This window comes from Stenella coeruleoalba, assembly GCF_951394435.1.
Source record: "Stenella coeruleoalba genome assembly, chromosome: 12".
Lineage (NCBI taxonomy): Eukaryota > Metazoa > Chordata > Mammalia > Artiodactyla > Delphinidae > Stenella > Stenella coeruleoalba.
Genome location: NC_137158.1, coordinates 56,797,671 through 56,816,533, shown reverse-complemented (window position 1 = coordinate 56,816,533; position 18,863 = coordinate 56,797,671). Strand labels below are relative to the sequence as shown.

The 18,863-nt window shown below is 36.0% G+C and overlaps 1 protein-coding gene across 6 annotated transcripts in view; it reads left to right on the top strand.

Annotated features, from left to right (window-relative positions):
- Window positions 1–18,863, top strand: part of PTPRK (protein tyrosine phosphatase receptor type K) — a 569,905-nt gene that overhangs the window by 208,214 nt on the left and 342,828 nt on the right. For all 6 annotated transcript variants that reach the window (XM_079939939.1, XM_079939937.1, XM_079939938.1 and 3 more), the window contains exon 3: window positions 4,433–4,704. In XM_079939939.1, the coding sequence (XP_079796065.1) occupies window positions 4,433–4,704 (272 nt within the window). The remainder of the gene's footprint in view (window positions 1–4,432; window positions 4,705–18,863) is intronic.

Below are 18,863 nucleotides of genomic sequence, written 5' to 3'. Positions count from 1 at the left end.
TTGAAGGCAGGGAAAGGTCAAGGTGGGCTGGGGCTGAAGAAGAATAGTGAGTAAGAATTGGCTAGGGGCTGAGATGAGGGGAGGATTTCTTATAAAAGCATGAACCTGTTCTGGAGGAGAAAACTGGCATGATATGTGGAGAAAATAGTGAGTGCTCTGTCAGTTTGGGGAAGCTGGTTTGTGAAGAGAAGTAGTGGGAGGTAATGTGGAAAAAGTACTTTGGGGCAAGATCATGGAGTGTGGTCAGTACTAAGCAGAGAAGTAGAAATTTCTCTCTGCTTACTTTATAGGGAAAATTCAATGGATATTGAATAGAACTGATTTAATAAAAATATTGGTAATGTACAATAAAGGGGTTTTAGGAAGAAGTATGGAAACCTATTTATCATTCATTATTTTCTTAGCAATTAATCCTATTGTCTGTGTTACTATGTTTTTCCTAGAAGTATAGCTTAAAGATAAAATTTTCATTAATACAGAAAATCAATTGGGCATTATTTGTTTATCTAGATATTAGACTGTGGTGTTTATGAATATGGGACTTGTTTTCTTTGTGTCTTCTTTTAAATAAAAACTGCTACTTAGTCTAAGTACTTGCAGCCTCTCTCTTTTTTTAATGAACTGAAAGAAATGAGAAGTTCCTGGTTTTTGTATTGTGTGTTTTTGAAAGCCAAGTTGCTGTTAATCTGTAGGATTCAACTAGGATTTATTTTTAAAAGGCAAAAAAAAAACCAACCCTGTGTTTATTTCCTAGGTATTTATCATTATTCATTTGATGTTCCTGATGTAAGATAGCATTCGTGTAGTCTTTTGTTTTTTTAGCATACGAATCTAATGCATGTTCATTGTAGAACATTCAGTGAATATATGTGAACAAAAATAAGAAAACAGAAGACAAAGTACAGCTTCCCCCCGATAGTGCAGTTAACATTTTGCTATGTATTTTTTGTTCTTTTCCAGTCATATGCATATTTATGTGTACATATGTGAATACACCCACACACCTACACAAATGCATTTATTTAGTATAAATATATATTTTCATAAATGAGTATAATATCTTATAATCTGCATATTTTATTTAACATATTATATCTTCCATTAAATGGTTTTAATAATATCATTTTTAATGACTTCATAATTATTGATCAAACTATTTTATCATAATTTTACAAATTGCCTCTTATTGGACATTTAAATACTTTTGCTTTTCTTTATTTTAAACAGTGTAATGATGAGATAGACATCTTTTTTAGGCTATAACTTTGTTATAGTTATATACATATACATGTTATAAACATATAACTTATAAACAAGTTATAAACATATACATGATTATTTTGCTAGTGTACATTCTTAGATTTGGAATTGCCAGACCAGAGGGCATATATCTTTTTATAAGGTTTTTGATTCTCATTGGCAAATTACTTTACAGGAAGGTTACACTTTAAAAAAATTATAACCATTTACATTTTTCTCCTCTGTCTTAAATGATATATTTGAGAACTCTATTGTTCAAGAGACTGTAAGGAATATTTGTAAGGCCACACTAAAGAAGTTTCATTGATAAAAATTAGTATGTTATATGTGTGTGCACACAGATGTTTCATTATTAAGCCTTGAGGTAGCTAAATTACAACTGAATAGAACTAAACTCATCAGAAATCTAAGGGATTAGTTAGCTGATAACAAAACAATAGTAAATAAGCTTAAATTATAACAAAAAGAATGAAGGAAGTACGTATTACACACTTGCTTGACTCTTCTGGTTGGTAGCCAGTTATTCTGGGAGTCTGTGGAAGTAATTTTTAGAAGTTGATAAGAATAGCATAGTGTTCTCTATGTTTGGGATGATGGAAGGGAATCTTGTGTCAAACAGGCAGCTACCTCCATGGTGCCTAGGGGGTAAATTGCCACTCTTTGAAGTCAGATGGCAGAAGGATTTAGACGGCTCTTTGATGCTGGTGCTTCTTCCTTTCTGGAACTGTGAAATAAATACATATTATTGCATAGCACTCAGAAAATGTAGCAATAGTCAGGCTGCATTGAAAGAAGCCCATTTAGCAGAAACACTCTATAGAAATAAAATATCAGCACTTCTAAAATTTTATTTAACTTGCACCAAATGCCCTTGAAGTGCTGAAATAGTTTGGACAAGGTTTTATTTTGTGGCTTTTGTCTTTCTAATGATCAAATTGATAATTCCTACAAATTAATTTACTTTGCTGATCCCATTTTCTTAATAAGAAAATTATTGTAGCTTAAAAGTGCAACTGGCTGAAAATTGCTAAATGGTCTTAATGGTAAATATCATACTATATAATTAAAATGTGAGACAAAACATTTTATTTCAAAGTTTATTTTACAATGGAAGAAAATAACTATTTGAAAGCCTGTAAATCATTTAGAGAGCACTACTTTAAAATTGACAATCAGAAGCCATAATTGATGCAGACTTATAAAAATAATTAAAACCCACTACTACCATAATATGTCGGTGAAAAAAGTTGTAATAGCGTGGAGAAATAGGTCACTAGGTTTGTGAAGAAGCTGAGGCCCAATAACACGAAGTAACTTACCCAAGATCTCAGGGCTGGTCCTACTTAAAAGCCATAACCATAATTGATCTGTTCTGCTGTGGTAAATATGAATGACATCTCTGCAATTCAGCCATGGACTTCAGAATGTGAGTATAACCAAGAATAGAAACATCCTGCTTCTATAAATTGTGCTGGGATCCAGGATATCCTATTTAAAAGAGAAAGACATAATTTCTTCAAAATATACATGGCCATTTTATTCTGTTAATGTGCAATCTGCGAGAATCAGGGGAGAACAAAGGAGAAAAGAAAAGAATTCCAGGTTACAAGAGAAGATGAGTACTGGGAAAAAGGAAGTGAAAGTAATGTCAATTACTATCCCTATAGTAAGTTTATTCTGTACTTGGCTTGGTAACTGACAGTGTTATCACATGAAATCTTCACAAAAGTTCTGAACCCTAAAGTACCACTGACCAGGAATTAGTAAAATTTGAAATTTTGGTTTCTTAAGTAGTTGAAGCTCTCTTATCTGCTGTGATTTGAACTTGCTGTTGGGGGTTAATTGAACTAATTAGATGGGTAGTCAATGAGTGTTTAGTGTGTCATGACAAGTTACTGTGTTTTAAGGAGGAGACACAGAGGGTTGATTAAAATTCTTCAAGTTCATCCGTAAGAGAGGTCCAAGTGTAACAGTTGGTTCTGTAACACTGGGTTCTGTAACACTATATCTAATACATTTTGGTTAAAATTACACCCTGGGGAAAGATATTTTACAATAAAATTTGTGTTCTACCTTAAGTGTGATAAATGGGTGTCATTACTTAAAATGTAAATAGTTACATTTTTGTGATACATGCCTTTGTTAAAATCCAAAGGGACATAAGAAAAACTGGTTGTTTTTCTGAAGAGGTCCTAGGACTAATATCAGCAGCTAATGTATACTTAGCACTATATGACTTTGCCTGTCATGCAAGGAGTGTGTGTTTGGGGGTGGAACTATGAGGAATTGGGAGGTTGAGACTTTATGTTCTTTGCCTCCTCATGATAGATTACCAATGAATGTTTAAGCCAAAGGTAGTGGAGTAGATTAGTGATTTTCAAACCAGATTTCTTGCAGCTCTAGAAGAGCTTAAGAACTATTACTGAATTGGGGATAATAGCAATGGTGATTAGCTGACAGGTTAGTAGGAGACTTCAAGTAGGTGAATCTACTGTGTGTCAGAGTCTCAGCTCTAAAAGTTTTGGCAGTTAAACTTCAGTCCTCACACTTACACTGCAAAGTATCTATATTCCCTGAACAAGTCCAGAGTTCTAGTCCATTGCAGAAGGTCACACAACTTGCATAAATGGTAATCTTGGGATCTGAAATCAGAAATGATTCCAGTGCCTGCACTCTTAGCCCCTCTCTACATTAGTATTATGAATGGGGAAAAGGAAAAATACACTCCCTATGTAAACCAGGCCAATAACATATTTCTTTTGTTTGTTTATTTATTTTGTTTGTTTGATAAAAGACCTTTGTTTAGCAAGACTAGAGATTATTTAGAGTGGGATCTGGACTTGAACCAGGCTCTACATGGTCTTTTTGACTTAGAATAAGTTACTAATTGTGCCTCAATTTCCTAATTTGTAAAATAGGAATAATAACATGTTGTGAAGAGTAAATGAACTTGTACATGTTATGTACTTTGAACAATGTCTGTTACCCACTATAAATTCAATTCATCTACCTACTTGTTTGATACCTTTTTATACCTCTGTTCTGGAAGATAGTCTTTTAAAATTAAATTTGATACTCAGAATAGATTAGTATTTTAGCTTTCTTTCTATTATTATATTTCCCCTTTTGCTTATATATCTATTTAGCTTTATTTTATGTAATGTCATTTCAGGTTCCTATATGATAGTGGATTCTTCAGATCATGACCCTGGAGAAAAAGCCAGACTTCAGCTGCCTACAATGAAGGAGAACGACACTCACTGTATCGACTTTAGTTACCTATTATACAGCCAGAAAGGATTGAATCCTGGCACTTTGAACATATTGGTTAGGGTGAATAAAGGACCTCTTGCCAATCCAATATGGAATGTGACTGGATTCACGGGTAGAGACTGGCTTCGGGCTGAGCTAGCAGTGAGCACCTTTTGGCCCAATGAATATCAGGTAATCACCTGTTCTTTTCTGGTTCATGCTTTGATGTCATTGGATCTCCCTGTGTATGTAATACTTAGAGGTAAATACTAGCCCCATAGGAATGAGAGATTGTTTCTTTAGCTCTCCTCCAGTGTTAGGCTTGAGGAAATGTTTGACTACATTGGCACAAAATCTTCAAAGTAGGGAAAATATTTCAACATATGGAAAAATGTAGTTTAGGTACAAAATTTGTTGGTTGTTTGGCAAAGAGCTGCTTATTGACAGATATATTTCTATGTCTCTGTTCAGGAAGAAATAGGCTTTTTGAGTTGAGTGTACGATTCAGACTGTATTGGTTTACTGGCTTCTTGAAGATAACATTTGAAAAATAAACATGAAATAATGTTTCATGAAATATGTTATCTAAGGGGGAGGCATTTTCAGTAATTTAAAAATATTTTTGTCAATTACATGGAGTATAAAAATAGGCAAACAAAACCTCACCAAGAATTGAGTGGGGGACAGTTTTGACTTAAAGGTAGCACTGAAGAATTTCAATAAGAGTTTAGAGTCTTCATTCTAGTGATGAAGTGAATGCTTCATTCCATCCCACTGCCACTTGACTGCCTCTAATTACTTATTATTACTCATAAGTCTCCCTTACATGGCCTATCATGGCTTCTCCAGCCCCAACTATAAAAAAAAATAAGCAAGCAACAAAAAAAGTTGTCCACATGTCTTTGGATCTTTTTTTCCCCCCCAGAAACGTTTGATTTAATTATGAGTAAACCAGACAATGAATAGTGTCAATACCTACATTGTGATTTGTGTGACAGAGTTTATATGGTTGAACCAAAGAAGTCCATTTACCAGTTTGGAAAGTTGTTCAGTAATCTTCATTGTAAGGTTCAGGACCTGGTAACAGAAAGTTACCTCTTCTGAAAGTTCACTTCTGTGTTAGATCTTGAAATTTAAACTTTTAAAAGATTTGCCTGTTCGTAGCTTATTATAGAACCTAATGGGAATGAGTTTATGTAAAGGTATATTTTTTATTATTGTTGGTGAGTAATTTATAAGCTAATAGTTTTATTTCTGCTCTTTAAAAAAGCATGTTAGGCTTATCTTTATTCCTGGGAAGAGGGGAGAGGAAATCAATGCATTCTTTTAATTGCTTTGTTTTGAGTTGATTTTTTATTTTATTAGAAGTCTCTTACTTCATACAGGTAAGGTTCTCCATTCAGGGTTATGTGTCTATGAAGATTTCAATGGATTTTTATTAGGTACTAGTTGATTCCATTATTCCTGAACAGAAAGATGTTTCTCTTCAGTCCTGGAGAGCCATCTGCTTCTTCAGGGTGCATAGCTCTGGGCGGGCTGCTTATGTGGTAGGTGAGTGGGTGGAGGTGTGTGAAACTAATGCTAAAGCACTGAAGCAGGATTAACGGGCGCATCTATGACAACAGTGGGTTGATAACTGTCATTGCTGGGTCACCCTTACAGCACATTATCATCATACTGATTTCTTTAGAATCTGCTATTGGAGCTTAACATAACACTGAAAAGAAAAAGCTCTGATTCAGCAAAATAAAACTGTCCACAGGTTCAGCCTCCTTAAACTAAATTAAAGCTCAGATAACAAATCTAGCAAAATTATTAAAAATTTGGGTTCTGGAGTAAGGTTGCATATATTCAGCCCTGTTTGTTGTTTGCTACCTGCATAGATGGTACATTAAAGAATCAAATTGTTAGTTGCATCTTTGAAAATAAAACCTATAGAAGTAGATTTTGATAAATCCAGCAAATAATGTATCTGTGGTATCATACGGCTGATCCTTTGTAACTAAGAAATGGCATACATGTAATTACTTTTTCCTATTTTTTTGCTAAGATCTATCTTTGAATCACTGATATTAATAACATTTTCTTTTTTTACCAAATTGTAGTTTCTATTTTATTTTATTATTTTTTATTGAAGTATAGTTGATTTACAATGTTGTGTTAATTTCTGCTGTACAGCAAAGTGATTCAGTTATATATACATATATACATTCTTTTTTCTATTCTGTTCCATTATTGTTTGTCACAGGATATTGAATATAGTTCCCTGTGCTATGCATTAGAACCTTGTTTATCCATTCTACGTGTAATAGTTTGCATCTGCTAACCTCGGACTCCCAGTCCATCCCTCCCTCACCCCCCCAATAACATTTTCTTATGGCACAGATTTCTGGAATGTTAATTTTAATGTTGAGTTATAGTACCAAGAGCTGGATGAACGCTTCTTTGTTCAGTCTCATTTTGCATGACACAGCTGCCTAGGTTACTTGTACCTGTGGTATTTTAAAGCAAACAGTGCAAAAGGAACCTGTGCAAGTTTCAGCCTGGCTAGTGAGATCATTTTGGAAATCTTTTGTTCGAGAAAATGATTGCTAAATACATAGAACCTGTGGGTAAATGTCTCTTTGTTGCAGACTGAAATTTGAGCAATAGGTCATTTCTTAAGTGATTACTTTGCTTCCACATCCTTTTCCTTAACTTGCAAAACTTAACAATCAATGAGAGCAAATAACAGAGCAGAATATTTTTTATTCATGTGCTTAGTGCTCAATAAATTACTTGATTGATGTTTTCATCGATTTTGTCATTTAGATACGTAGTGGTATCTGTATATCAGTTAATTAGAAACAACTATATTAATGTAGCATTTTTGCTATTAGGAAATAGCATGAAAAACTTTTGACTATTGCTTAATGCAGACTTTTATGGATTTTTAAAAATTAAAATATAGCCATTGCAATGTGCCATGTTATAAGCCTACTCTTTCATTCTTAAAGAAACACTGCATATTTTTAATGTTCTCAGACTCTAGATTAGATAGAGTTATGATATTCATAGAAATTGTTCTCCTTGGTTCCACAGTTTACTCAGCTTCTCTTCTCCAGAGGTCTTACACTCTTCAAACTTGTTCTTTAACCTTGTTTTTTAACTTCTTATTTTTCTTTTGTGTGTCTAGTGAAGACTCCTTTCTCTTCTTTGCTTGAGCCATTCCTTATCTGACCACCCCTTTGGTACAACCCCTTTTCACCCAACTTTAGCAATAACAACAGAAGCAATCAAAAAGAAAATAGGCTGAGAGAGCTCCTACCTTTAATTAGTATAGGATAACTTTTGTATAAAAACCATGATCCTGGGAGTGAAAACAAAATACTCCTTACAAGTAACTCTTCTCTTTTCCATTTTCCTGTTGAACTAAATATCTGAAAAAGATATAGCACACCTTTGGTGTGATTTTCCCTTCCCAGAGATTCCATCTTAGCAGATGACTAAAGAGAAGATTGATGTGGTAATTTAATTACTTAAGCTGTGGACTATTCAATAATGAGGAGATGCCAGTTTTTAACCGCAAGAAACTTAACCTCTGATTTGAAAAAAAAAATACATGAAATTGTGAAATGAAGGCAAAAATGATTTTCTGAATAATGAATTTTGGTTACCTGGAAGATCAGGATAAGGGTCCTTGTCTCTGGGACCAGCCCTTCCTGGGCAAATGTTGACTCTACTATTTAGCGTATGTGCAGCCTGGGGAATATTCCTTAATCTCTTTGACTGCAGTTTCCTCATCTGAAAAATGAGGATCACAACAGTACCTACCTCACTGGGTTGTTCTAAGTACTGAATTAATACACAGTGTTTAGAAAAGTATCTGACACATAGTAGAGGTTTACCATAAATTAGGTTGACGTTATGATGAGTAAACAAAAAGATTGTGAACTCTATTGGATTTAATAAGTGCTCAGCATTTTCTTCTATTGTGAAAGCATGCTATTCTTTTCTTTTTGAACACAGGTTTTTTTTTAGAGCAGTTTTAGGTTCACAGCAAATTCAAGAGGAAGGTACAGAGATTTCCCCATATACCCCCAGTTCCCACACATATATAGCTGCCCCCATTATCAACATCTCCCACCAGAGAGGTACAACAGAAGAACCTCTATTTGGTACAATAGATGAACCTATCTTGACACATCATAATCACTCAAAGTCTGTAGTTAATTTTAGGGTTCACTCTTGGTGTTGTACATTCTAAGAGTTTAGACAAATGTATAATGACATGTATTCATCATTACAGAATCAGAGTATTTTTACTGCCCTAAAAGTCTTGTGTGTTCCACCTATTCATTCCTCCCCATCCCTACTCTCTTTTTCTTAGGTTTTTTGTTTATTAAAACATCTGATTTTTTGGTACATTATTAGCATGAGGTCACACCATGCTAACCTCTGGGGATATACAGGTAAATTCCTTCTCTTGAAGCTTACAGTCTAGCTTGGCCCTGTAGAAGATAAAAATGTAAATCAGATGTAGGGTCTGCCTTTAAGGAGCCTAGTCCAGATGGGAAGGTGAGATATATGTAGATAAAACTTTGAAACAATGTAGCATTATTAAATGACTTAAGAGGGGCAGATCTAAAATGTAGTGGGGAAAATGAAAACAAAAGACTTGTTTCCAAAGTAATTTGAGGCAGAAATGGGACTATAATTCTTGTTGCTTGATTTCTCTATTCCTAGATTAGTTTGCTTTCCACCGTACCTCATTGTTTTTGTTAAACCACCATTATTTGGAATGGACACTTTCTATAGTGAAACACAACAAGCAAATGTAAATTACATTTATGACATAAGCATTGCAGTGATACAACTAATATATAAGGAACTGTTTCTCACCTGTGTCTTCAGAAGCAATAGATGTCTTTTTAGCTCAGTATACTAATTATAGAAAGTATCATATTACATGTATTTTATTTGCCATGGTTACACGTTGCTAATTCTTCCTGTTTTTATAGGCCTTAAGTAAGTACTGTAAATTTTTTAATTGCTCTAAACAGAAGTAAAAAGAAAAAAAAAAAAACAGCAACCCAAACATTATGAGTTATTATCTCAGTGTTAAATTTCAACTGAAGATCAGCATACCTCTAAAAGTGTTATTTTCTCCACTCTGGAAATCTGACCTGTCTCGTATGTGTAAAACTAAAATTCTGCTCTTGGATTAAATCCATTAGTTTCTTACTGAACAGTGAGGTTGTTACCAAATGAGGCAGGCAGACATAACTTCCAAAACTATTAGTGGAAACCTAAACTGCTGGTTTCCATTAACTGGGTGCACATCATTAATCACAAAAACGTTGTGTGATGAAAACTACAGGGGTTTGGCCTGAAATTGGAAAGTGATAATATAGCTGAATATGCCTTTTTTTTTTCTTCACCTCCTAATTCACTGAGAAATAAATGCTGAACTTTTGCCACCCATTTTCTTCTTAACATTTTTCACTGGTTTAAAAAAATGTAAGAACTGGACAAGCATGGGGTCTTTTGTTTTTGTCTCCTTTTTAAAAGTTTATGTTAACATGCATTGCACTGATATTTTGGCAATGGAATGTTTGTTACACTCCAGAGATACTACTGCTTTGGATCCAAGAAGATTGGGATTTAAACCAAATGACTGTTTACTTAAATAAAAAGTCTCTAAAAGATTGATCTCGAAGGATGGAGCTGAAGTTAGAGCATGCTCATGAACCATCCATGCAAAGAGTGGGAAAGAGGATATCACTCCTGTGCCATAGCTCTTGGAATGCTCCCAATTTTTACTGCTCTTCATCCAACCATGTAGAGCCCCACTGAAGAGAGGAGGGTGGCAAGATTTTTCTTTTGTAGATGGATTTTCTTTCCTAGTCTGCTTGAGCTGCCATAACAAAATACTATAGACTGAGTGGCTTAAACAACAGAAATTTATTTCTCTCATGGTGTGAAGGCCAAAGATCAAAGAGTTGGTCTATTTGTTTCCTGGCGAGAGCTCTCTTTCTGGCTTGCAGAAGGCTACCTTCTCCCTGTGTCCTCACATAATGAACAGAGAGAGCTCTGGTGTCTCATCCTTTTCTTATAAGGGCACCAGGCCTATTGGATTAGGGTCCCACACTTTTGACCTCACTTAACCTTAATTACCCCCTACAGGCCCAATCTCCAAATACAGTCACATTGGTGATTAGGACTTCAACACATGAATTTGGTGGGAGTGGATACAATTCAGTGCATACCACTAGGTATATCTTATAGCTGTAACTTCATTTGTAACCATTATAAATGACTCTGGCTCATTATCTTGTATGACAATATTGCAGATATTATTAATTTCCTGTTGAATAGTCATTCTACTCACTTCTTTCCACGTTGGCTAGGTACCCTCCCACCTTACTTACTTTCCCAACTTACTTTGCAGGTAGCAGTGGTCATGTGACCAGCTCTGGCCAATGAGTTATGATGGAAAGTCAGCTGGGAGACTTCTGGGAAAGGTGTTATTCCCTAATTAAAAAAGAGATACATGTTGTTGCATGAGAACATGATGCTTGGCACTATGGCAGTTATTTTGTAACTCTGAGGAAGAAGATAACTGAGGGTAACAGAGGAAAGTATGGAAGGAGCCAGGGTTCTACTCTCAGACAAAATAATAACACCAGCAACAATAGCAATAACAATAATAACTTTCAAAGCAACTTTTAGTTGAGTATTCTCCTATGCAGCCCAAAGCATCCTAATATATCATGTCACATCTTTGTTGACCTTTCAGTCAATCCCACCTCTCAACACATGTTTGTAGATAGCACATGTGAGACATATGGCAGAATTAAAAGTATACGTATCTATCTGTGAATGAAACAATTAATATTTTTCAGTCCAGTTGCAGGGAGAGGACAAAGCTATATACCTGAAAATGTAAATAGGACTGTAATAGAATGCGTCAATGACTGAAGGGAGTAGAAGGAAAGGAAGGAAGGATAATTTGTTGAGTGTCTACCATGCATAAGACACTGAACTGGATACTTCCATATATGTCATCTTTACTTTGTTTTAATATTTGATCAAGTGCTAAGTGACTGTTTCTTATCTTCATACATGGACCAAGTTGCTGGTTCTTAAGTGGTTGAAATTATTCCCCTTTTCCTCTTGACTAATTTAACCTTGCTTTTAAAATTTTGGAATTTAGCCGTATCAGTGACATCTGAAGTTAACTAACTTCACAACTAAGTAGGCTTATTTTAGTTCTGGTAACAGTAATTGCCTAACATGGGCATTTTGGCTCATTTTTACACTGGCACCATACCTTCTGTTTGATAGGCTGTTAACAAAGCAGCTTTTTGCTGCTCATTTTAACTCTTAATGTTTCCTTATTTGTTTCATTTAAAGTACTCCAAATAGGATTGAAAAAACTTTCACGTTATTATGGTCATTGTTTTCTTAAAACTTATCATCCTATGAGGATGACTTCTCTCTGTTTCCCGACGGTGATTTGCTTTTCTTATAAAACAAAAGTTCCTTTGGACTCTGTTTGCATTGATTCATTGATGAAACTTACAGTGTGTAAACAAATGTAAACGAATGAAAAAAAGAGTCCTGTTAACACAGTAATTATTGCAAGCAGATGACAGAAGTCTGTTGTTATTCTACTAAATCATACCTGTTTTCATTTAGTGTAGCAGGAGCTGTCAAGTGTCCCTTCACTAATTCTTTTTTTTTTTTTTTTTTTGCGGTACGCGGGCCTCTCACTGTTGTGGCCTCTCCCGTTGCGGAGCACAGGCTCCGGACGCGCAGGCTCAGCGGCCATGGCACACGGGCCTAGCCGCTCCGCGGCATGTGGGATCTTCCCGGACCGGGGCACGAACCCATGTCCCCTGAATCGGCAGGCAGACTCTCCACCACTCTGCCACCAGGGAAGCCCCCCTTCACTAATTCTTTTGAGAAATATTTCCATGAAATTAACGCACTTCCCTTTTAATAGCAGATTGAAAAATAATGAGCAGTAAGCAGAGTTAGGCAGTGTTTGTTCAGCTTATGACTTTTTCTTAGGAGTTTATTTCATCCAAGGGGACTGGGGAAGACAGATGCTCCAAAGAGTGGAAGAGATGCCCGTACCTCGCTTGCTCACTCACTTGCGTTCAGCCCAGCTTGTTGAATCCAAATTAACACACTACTAATTCCTTGTTTTCCATACCTCAGTATCCATTAATTACATACATTAATGGGCTGGTCTTCATATACCAAGATGAAAAAAAAAATGTATACTACTGGGGTAGGATTCCTAGCCAAACACACAAAAATGTAAGAACCATTTCCTTCTAATCCGTTTAATCTGACAATGCTGTACCATTTATTAATGCAATACCATATCAATGAGAAAAATATAGATAACAATTTAAAATCAATTCCTTGTTCAGTGATTTTTGTCTGCTGACTTCGATGGTTAATTGGAATTCTCCCCACCGCCCCCACCAGGGGCTTTTAATTTTCTGTACAATCTAAATTTCTATGCGACCTCTTTGTCCATTTCCATGTCAAAGACTGATTTTTCTTTATTTTAGGTTGTACGTGGTGTGTAACAAAATATCGCTTCCTCAAGGGAAAAACAAAACTAAGCTGGGTGACATTATGTTTTTATCTAAAATTTAACTTTTCTGCTGTGGTGATTTCAGTTTCCATTCTTAGAACATAATGGAAAAAGGAAAGGTTGTAATTATCTATTTTAGCATAAGCTTTTCAATTGAAAGAGTATGGTAGGGAGGAAATATAAAGGAAATGTCAGACATATTTGTACTATTCTTTTGATTATTCTGTTGTTAGTAATAAAAGTTGGAATTTAAAGGAAAGCAAACTTTGGACACTGTAAATTAAAACATCCACTTATGTAATCTAGTGGACATTATGGTTAATTTTAGCTGTTTTGATTTTCAAAAGGTATTTTTAAAGCTGTCATTATAAAACTAGCTGCTACATGTTATTTCTGCATTTAGTTACGTAAATAACCACTGCGCACACCACTGGAATTCCTTGATGAGATTTAGATCCTTAATATTCTTTGAATGATCTTTGAAAAAAATCATTCTTCTCAGCTTTCTGGAAGCAGTAAATCAATTCTCATTTTATGCTTAAAAATAAGATGTATACATTATATTTACATTCTTATATTTTAAAAACATCTATATGACTGGACACCCAGATTATAAACAAATACATTTATTGACTGAGTTAACTTAATTTGAGGAATTTTAATTTTTTTAAAATTTATTTTTAAATTTATTTAGGGCTGTGTTGGGTCTTCGTTTCTGTGCGAGGGCTTTCTCTAGTTGTGGCAAGCGGGGGCCACTCTTCATCGCGGTGCACAGGCCTCTCACTATCGGGGCCTCTCTTGTTGCGGAGCACAGGCTCCAGACGTGCAGGCTCAGTAGCTATGGCTCACAGGCCCAGTTGTTCCGTGGCATGTGGGATCTTCCCAGACCAGGGCTCGAACCTGTGTCCCCTGCATTAGCAGGCAGATTCTCAACCACTGCGCCACCAGGGAAGCCCCAGGAATTTAAATTTTTGAGTGAGTTATTTTGTATTACCCTATATATTGATTAAAATTATTTTATGTATTTAATAAAATATTGTCAAAAATAAAAAAATAAGGTGTATAGCCGTAAATTTATACCAAGTAATAATTCAATAAAGTAATAGAGAATGGAAAATTTCTAGCACCTAGAGATCAAAGATTGGTTCAAACTTAAACATCTTTAGATCCTGGAGTTTTGCAAAAGCAGCACAAATATAATGCCTGGGAACAGATACAGCGATTCTCTGGGTTAATATTTATTAAAGGACACTTTTGGTTTGGTTGTGAAATTCAGTATGTTAAACTTATGAAAGAATGAAGTCAGTTTAGCCCCATAAATATCAGAGTGAATTTCTGTCCTGTTTTTGTTTTGGTTTCTGTTTGTTTTCTTTTTCTTTTATGTTTTCCCCTCGTATTATCCACCCACTTCCTTTGGGGAGGGGTAGTTACAAGCAAACAAATAAATACATAACCAAATAACTATTTTTTGAGTATGTCTATAACATTAGGTTTTGTGATATGCTGCATGAGAAGTAGAAGTAGATGGTCTCATTTTTTTATGTTGGTAGAGAATAAAGTTGAGGTCATTTTATATATTGGGTAAAGGTTTAAATTAGAAGGCTTTTGGTCTGTGTTCAATCCCAGGTCCATTGATCATCACGTCCTTGTTCACTGAGTGACTCTTTTGTGTGACCTTTTGAGTTTCAGTCCCTACAATATGGGATGATAGCTAGTCTACTAATTATACATGTGTTTTATGAGGTAATGAAAGCCTCAAAGTATTCTCTTTTTTTTTTTTTTTTTTTTTTTTTTTTTGCGGTACGCAGGCCTCTCACTGTTGTGGCCTCTCCCGGTGCGTAGCACAGGCTCCAGACGCACAGGCTCAGCGGCCATGGCTCATGGGCCCAGCTGCTCCGCGGCATGTGGGATCTTCCCGGACTGGGGCATGAACCCGTGTCCCCTGCATTGGCAGGTGGACTCTCAACCACGGCGCCACCAGGGAAACCCTCAAAGTATTCTCTTTAAAGCTCTTATTTACAAATGAAAGGTACCAACTAAAGCTAGCAAAGTGAAAAAGAGATAGAATTGAAAAGATTTGGGATTCTGTCACAACATGTTAGGGAAGTAGAATATCCAAGCCTGAAGAAGGTAGGGGCCCTGGAATAGCAACAACAACATTGACTTTCTCTCTGTATGTCACTATGAATCACTCATTAATTTATCCCTTTCGCAAGTATTTATCAAAGCAACCTAATCTATGCCAAGCACTATTCTGGCTGCTGGGGATATACAGTTCTGAATAAATCTCAAGGTTCCTATTCTCCCAGGAGTTCTACTCTAGGGGTGGGAGTGGGGGGGAAACAGATAGATAAATAAATGAGCAAAATATCAGAATGCAATAAGTGCTAAAAAATTAAAATAGAATAATGTGAGAATTAGAGTTCTGGAAACGATCTTGGACCAGGTGGTTCAGGAAAAACTATTGGAGAAAGTGATTTTCACCTGGAGAGCTGAATGGCAAAAGGGACCCAGGCACACAAAGATCAGGGAAATGCAGCAGAAACAGAGCAGACAGCTAATTCAAGGCCCTAAATTTGGGGAGATTGGCATCGTGGAGGGACAGAGGACAGGTGGAGGAGTGGTCAAAGGAGACCTTTTCTAGGATGAGACGGGCAGGTTCTAGTTATTGGAGCTTTGTCATCCAAGGAAAGACTTTCAACACTTCTAAAAAGATTTTTATAAAGGGATTCTATTTACTCATTTTTGGTCTCATCTTGGAAATGTTCCAAATATATATTCTTCTTTAGTCTTTTCACTGCTTACTCTCCAGTCACAGCTCTGCTTGTGTCCCCTCTTAATGGTAACAGTTCCCTGTTTCCCTTGCCTTCAGTTCTATTATAAATCAGTTACTTTTGGGGGGATGCTGTTTTGCTGATATTGACCTCCTCAGAGTTTGCCAGTGTTTCCTTTAAAGTCAAAATGTTTAGCCTTCATTTGAGGTCCTTCATAATTTAGCCTCAGTCAACTGCTCCAATCTCTTTACCGTTATTTTTTTACAGGCACCCTCTGCTTTAGTCAAACTGCGAGATGCTCTAATTGTTCTTTGGGCACTTTGCGTGTGTGTGTGAATGTAAACATGATATATATATATATATATATATCATGTTTATATATATATATACCTTAATATATAAATATGTATACTATGTACCTTATATATAATATGTATACCTTATATATAAGTATTATATAATATATATTATATACTATATATATATATACCTTCTAAAATGCCTTTGTTTCTTTCTTTGCCTCGCCCAGGTTCTATTAATCCTTTAAGACCCAACGTTATGCCCACTTCTACCATGAAGCATTTGTTAGTCACTTCACTTCTCCTTATATCTGTATTGCTTACATTGCTATTTAGACATTTAGCTTGTAATATTTCAGAGAGTTTTATGTTTTGTGCCCCCAAGTGGATTATAGAACCTCTTTGAAAAGGGACCGGGTGTGCCATAAAGACAGTGTTAATATTTATGTGGTGCTTTGTATTTTGAAAGCAGTTTGACAAATTAAAAAAAAAAAATTCATCTTCACAGTAGCATTTTGAGGTCATTAGGAAAAGGAGAACTATTTTTATTTTAGAGATAAGGACTGAGAGAGGATAAGTGACTTGTTTAAGGTCATGTTGCTAGTAGAATTGAGTTAGGTCCCCTAAAGGTAAATTCTAGTTCCTCTCTTATGTATCAGGTTGTCTGTTTGTTTATTGATAATGATTTTTCAGTCTCTGTCTCAAAAGAAAATTTGATTTGCTGATTAAATATTAAGTGATGGGATAAGGGTAAGGTTATAGTTATTTCACTTCCATGCAGTATCTCAGGAAGTTTTTCCTTATTATTATTTGCTAATATTTCTTTAGAAACATTGAATATTTTTACTGTTTGTCTGTCAAGGATTGATTGGATGAAGTAAGCTGAACACTTAAGGGCCAGCTCAGAACTTTAGTGGATTGGATTTCAGTTCCTTTCCATAACCAAGTATTTATTGAGTTGTTACTACATGCTTGGCACTAATCTAGGCTCTGGAAGAAAACAAACAAGTATGAAAACAATTTCATACCTTTCTTTAGGGAATATAGAGTCCAGTCAGGAAACTGGCCATGTGTTGACAAGTTTGGTGGTAGGTGATGGTTAAATGGGGTTCTGTTATACAGTTATCTCTAATTTTATATATATTTGAAAATGCCATAATAAAACAATGGGGAAAAAAATCTTCTGAGGGAGATGAAACTTCCATATTGGCGGTCTTGTATTGTTATTTAATTAAATGGCCAAAGGAGTGAAGAAAACAATGCTATTAAAGGAGCTCCAAGAAGGAAGCAACACACAGGCCCTGTGGTCAGACAAAAATGGAGTGGGATCTGCGTATGCAAAAGCAGGAGTAAAAAGGGGTTTAGGTTTCCTCATTGCAAGCCATAGATAGCGCCCTCTGCTGTCAGAAATGAGAATGATCATATTGTGTGAAGGGACAGCCACACTGGTCTGGCTGAAGTGGAGGGTTTTGACATGAAGAGGAGTGACAGATGATGTTGAATCGGTTGGACGCTATTATTCAGAAGTTTCCAAATCCAGGTGGTGAGATTGGTTTGTTAATTTGACTCCTAACTGTTTGTGGACCACTCAGAAAAGTCTAATCAGCAGAGCAGCGTGTTGACAGTGATGATTTTAAAAAGTCATTCTTTTTAAGGCTAAGCTCAGCAGATCAAAGGTGGACCGTAGCTCAGCATTTGCTGGTTATCCCCACACTGCTATTATTCAAGCTCCATGTGTTCAAATCAGACTCTTGAAGTTGTGATGTTCGACATTTTTGCATGAAGACCTGTGGGGGGCAAGGCATATTTTTGTTATTTAGTTCCCTTTCTGCTAGGTAGAAATTTATTTATTATGAAAGGTAATCAGATTTTGGCAGACAAACTCACATTTGAAAAAAAATGTCTATTCAAGGATTCTGCCTTTGTCAACAGAATTGCTAAATTTTGTTCATTTAAGCTTATTCTTTCCACTGGGATTGCAGGGGAACTTTCCTTTATTATAAAGGATGAAGGCTGTCCAGGTGATGTGCTTCTCCATCTGGCCGTTAAGTCCTTAATCTCCTACAGTGGGTGGCTTCTAATCCTTTATTTGCTTTATGTACCAGTGGTTCCAAGTTGGACAAGTTCTGTGTCACATATGCCAACAAAGTAAGTTTCCTTGTGCCGTAAAAGGGCATGCTATGACCCAAGATCTCTGGAAAATAAAGTGGCTTGCTGTTCATAAGCGGGCCTGCTGGTTTTAATACAACCCAGTTAGTAAATGGCATTCGCTCACTATACAACCAGGAGTGCCCTATTGATTGGCGGCTGGAAGCTCCTTGTTCACGTTGAGATTTCCTTTTTCAGAGTTGCTAGCCCCTGAGAATTGTCAGTGTGCTGGCTTTGTGATGCAGTGAAAGGTCCTTTCTGCTTTTTTTCATTGCTGTTTATTTCTCAGTTTGGAGCCAGCTGAGTTATTGAGTCAAGGGCCTGAGTTATAAGGCACAGAAGTTTCATTTTTTTTTATTTACTTATTTTAAAAATTATTTACTTATTTATTTGATTGCACTGGGTCTTAGTTGTGGCTCGCTGGCTCCTTAGTTGCGGCTTGCTGGCTCCTTAATTGCAGCAGTCAGGCTTCCCACTTGTGACGTGGGAACTCTTAGTTTTGGCATGCATGTTGGGATCTATTCCCTGACCAGGGAT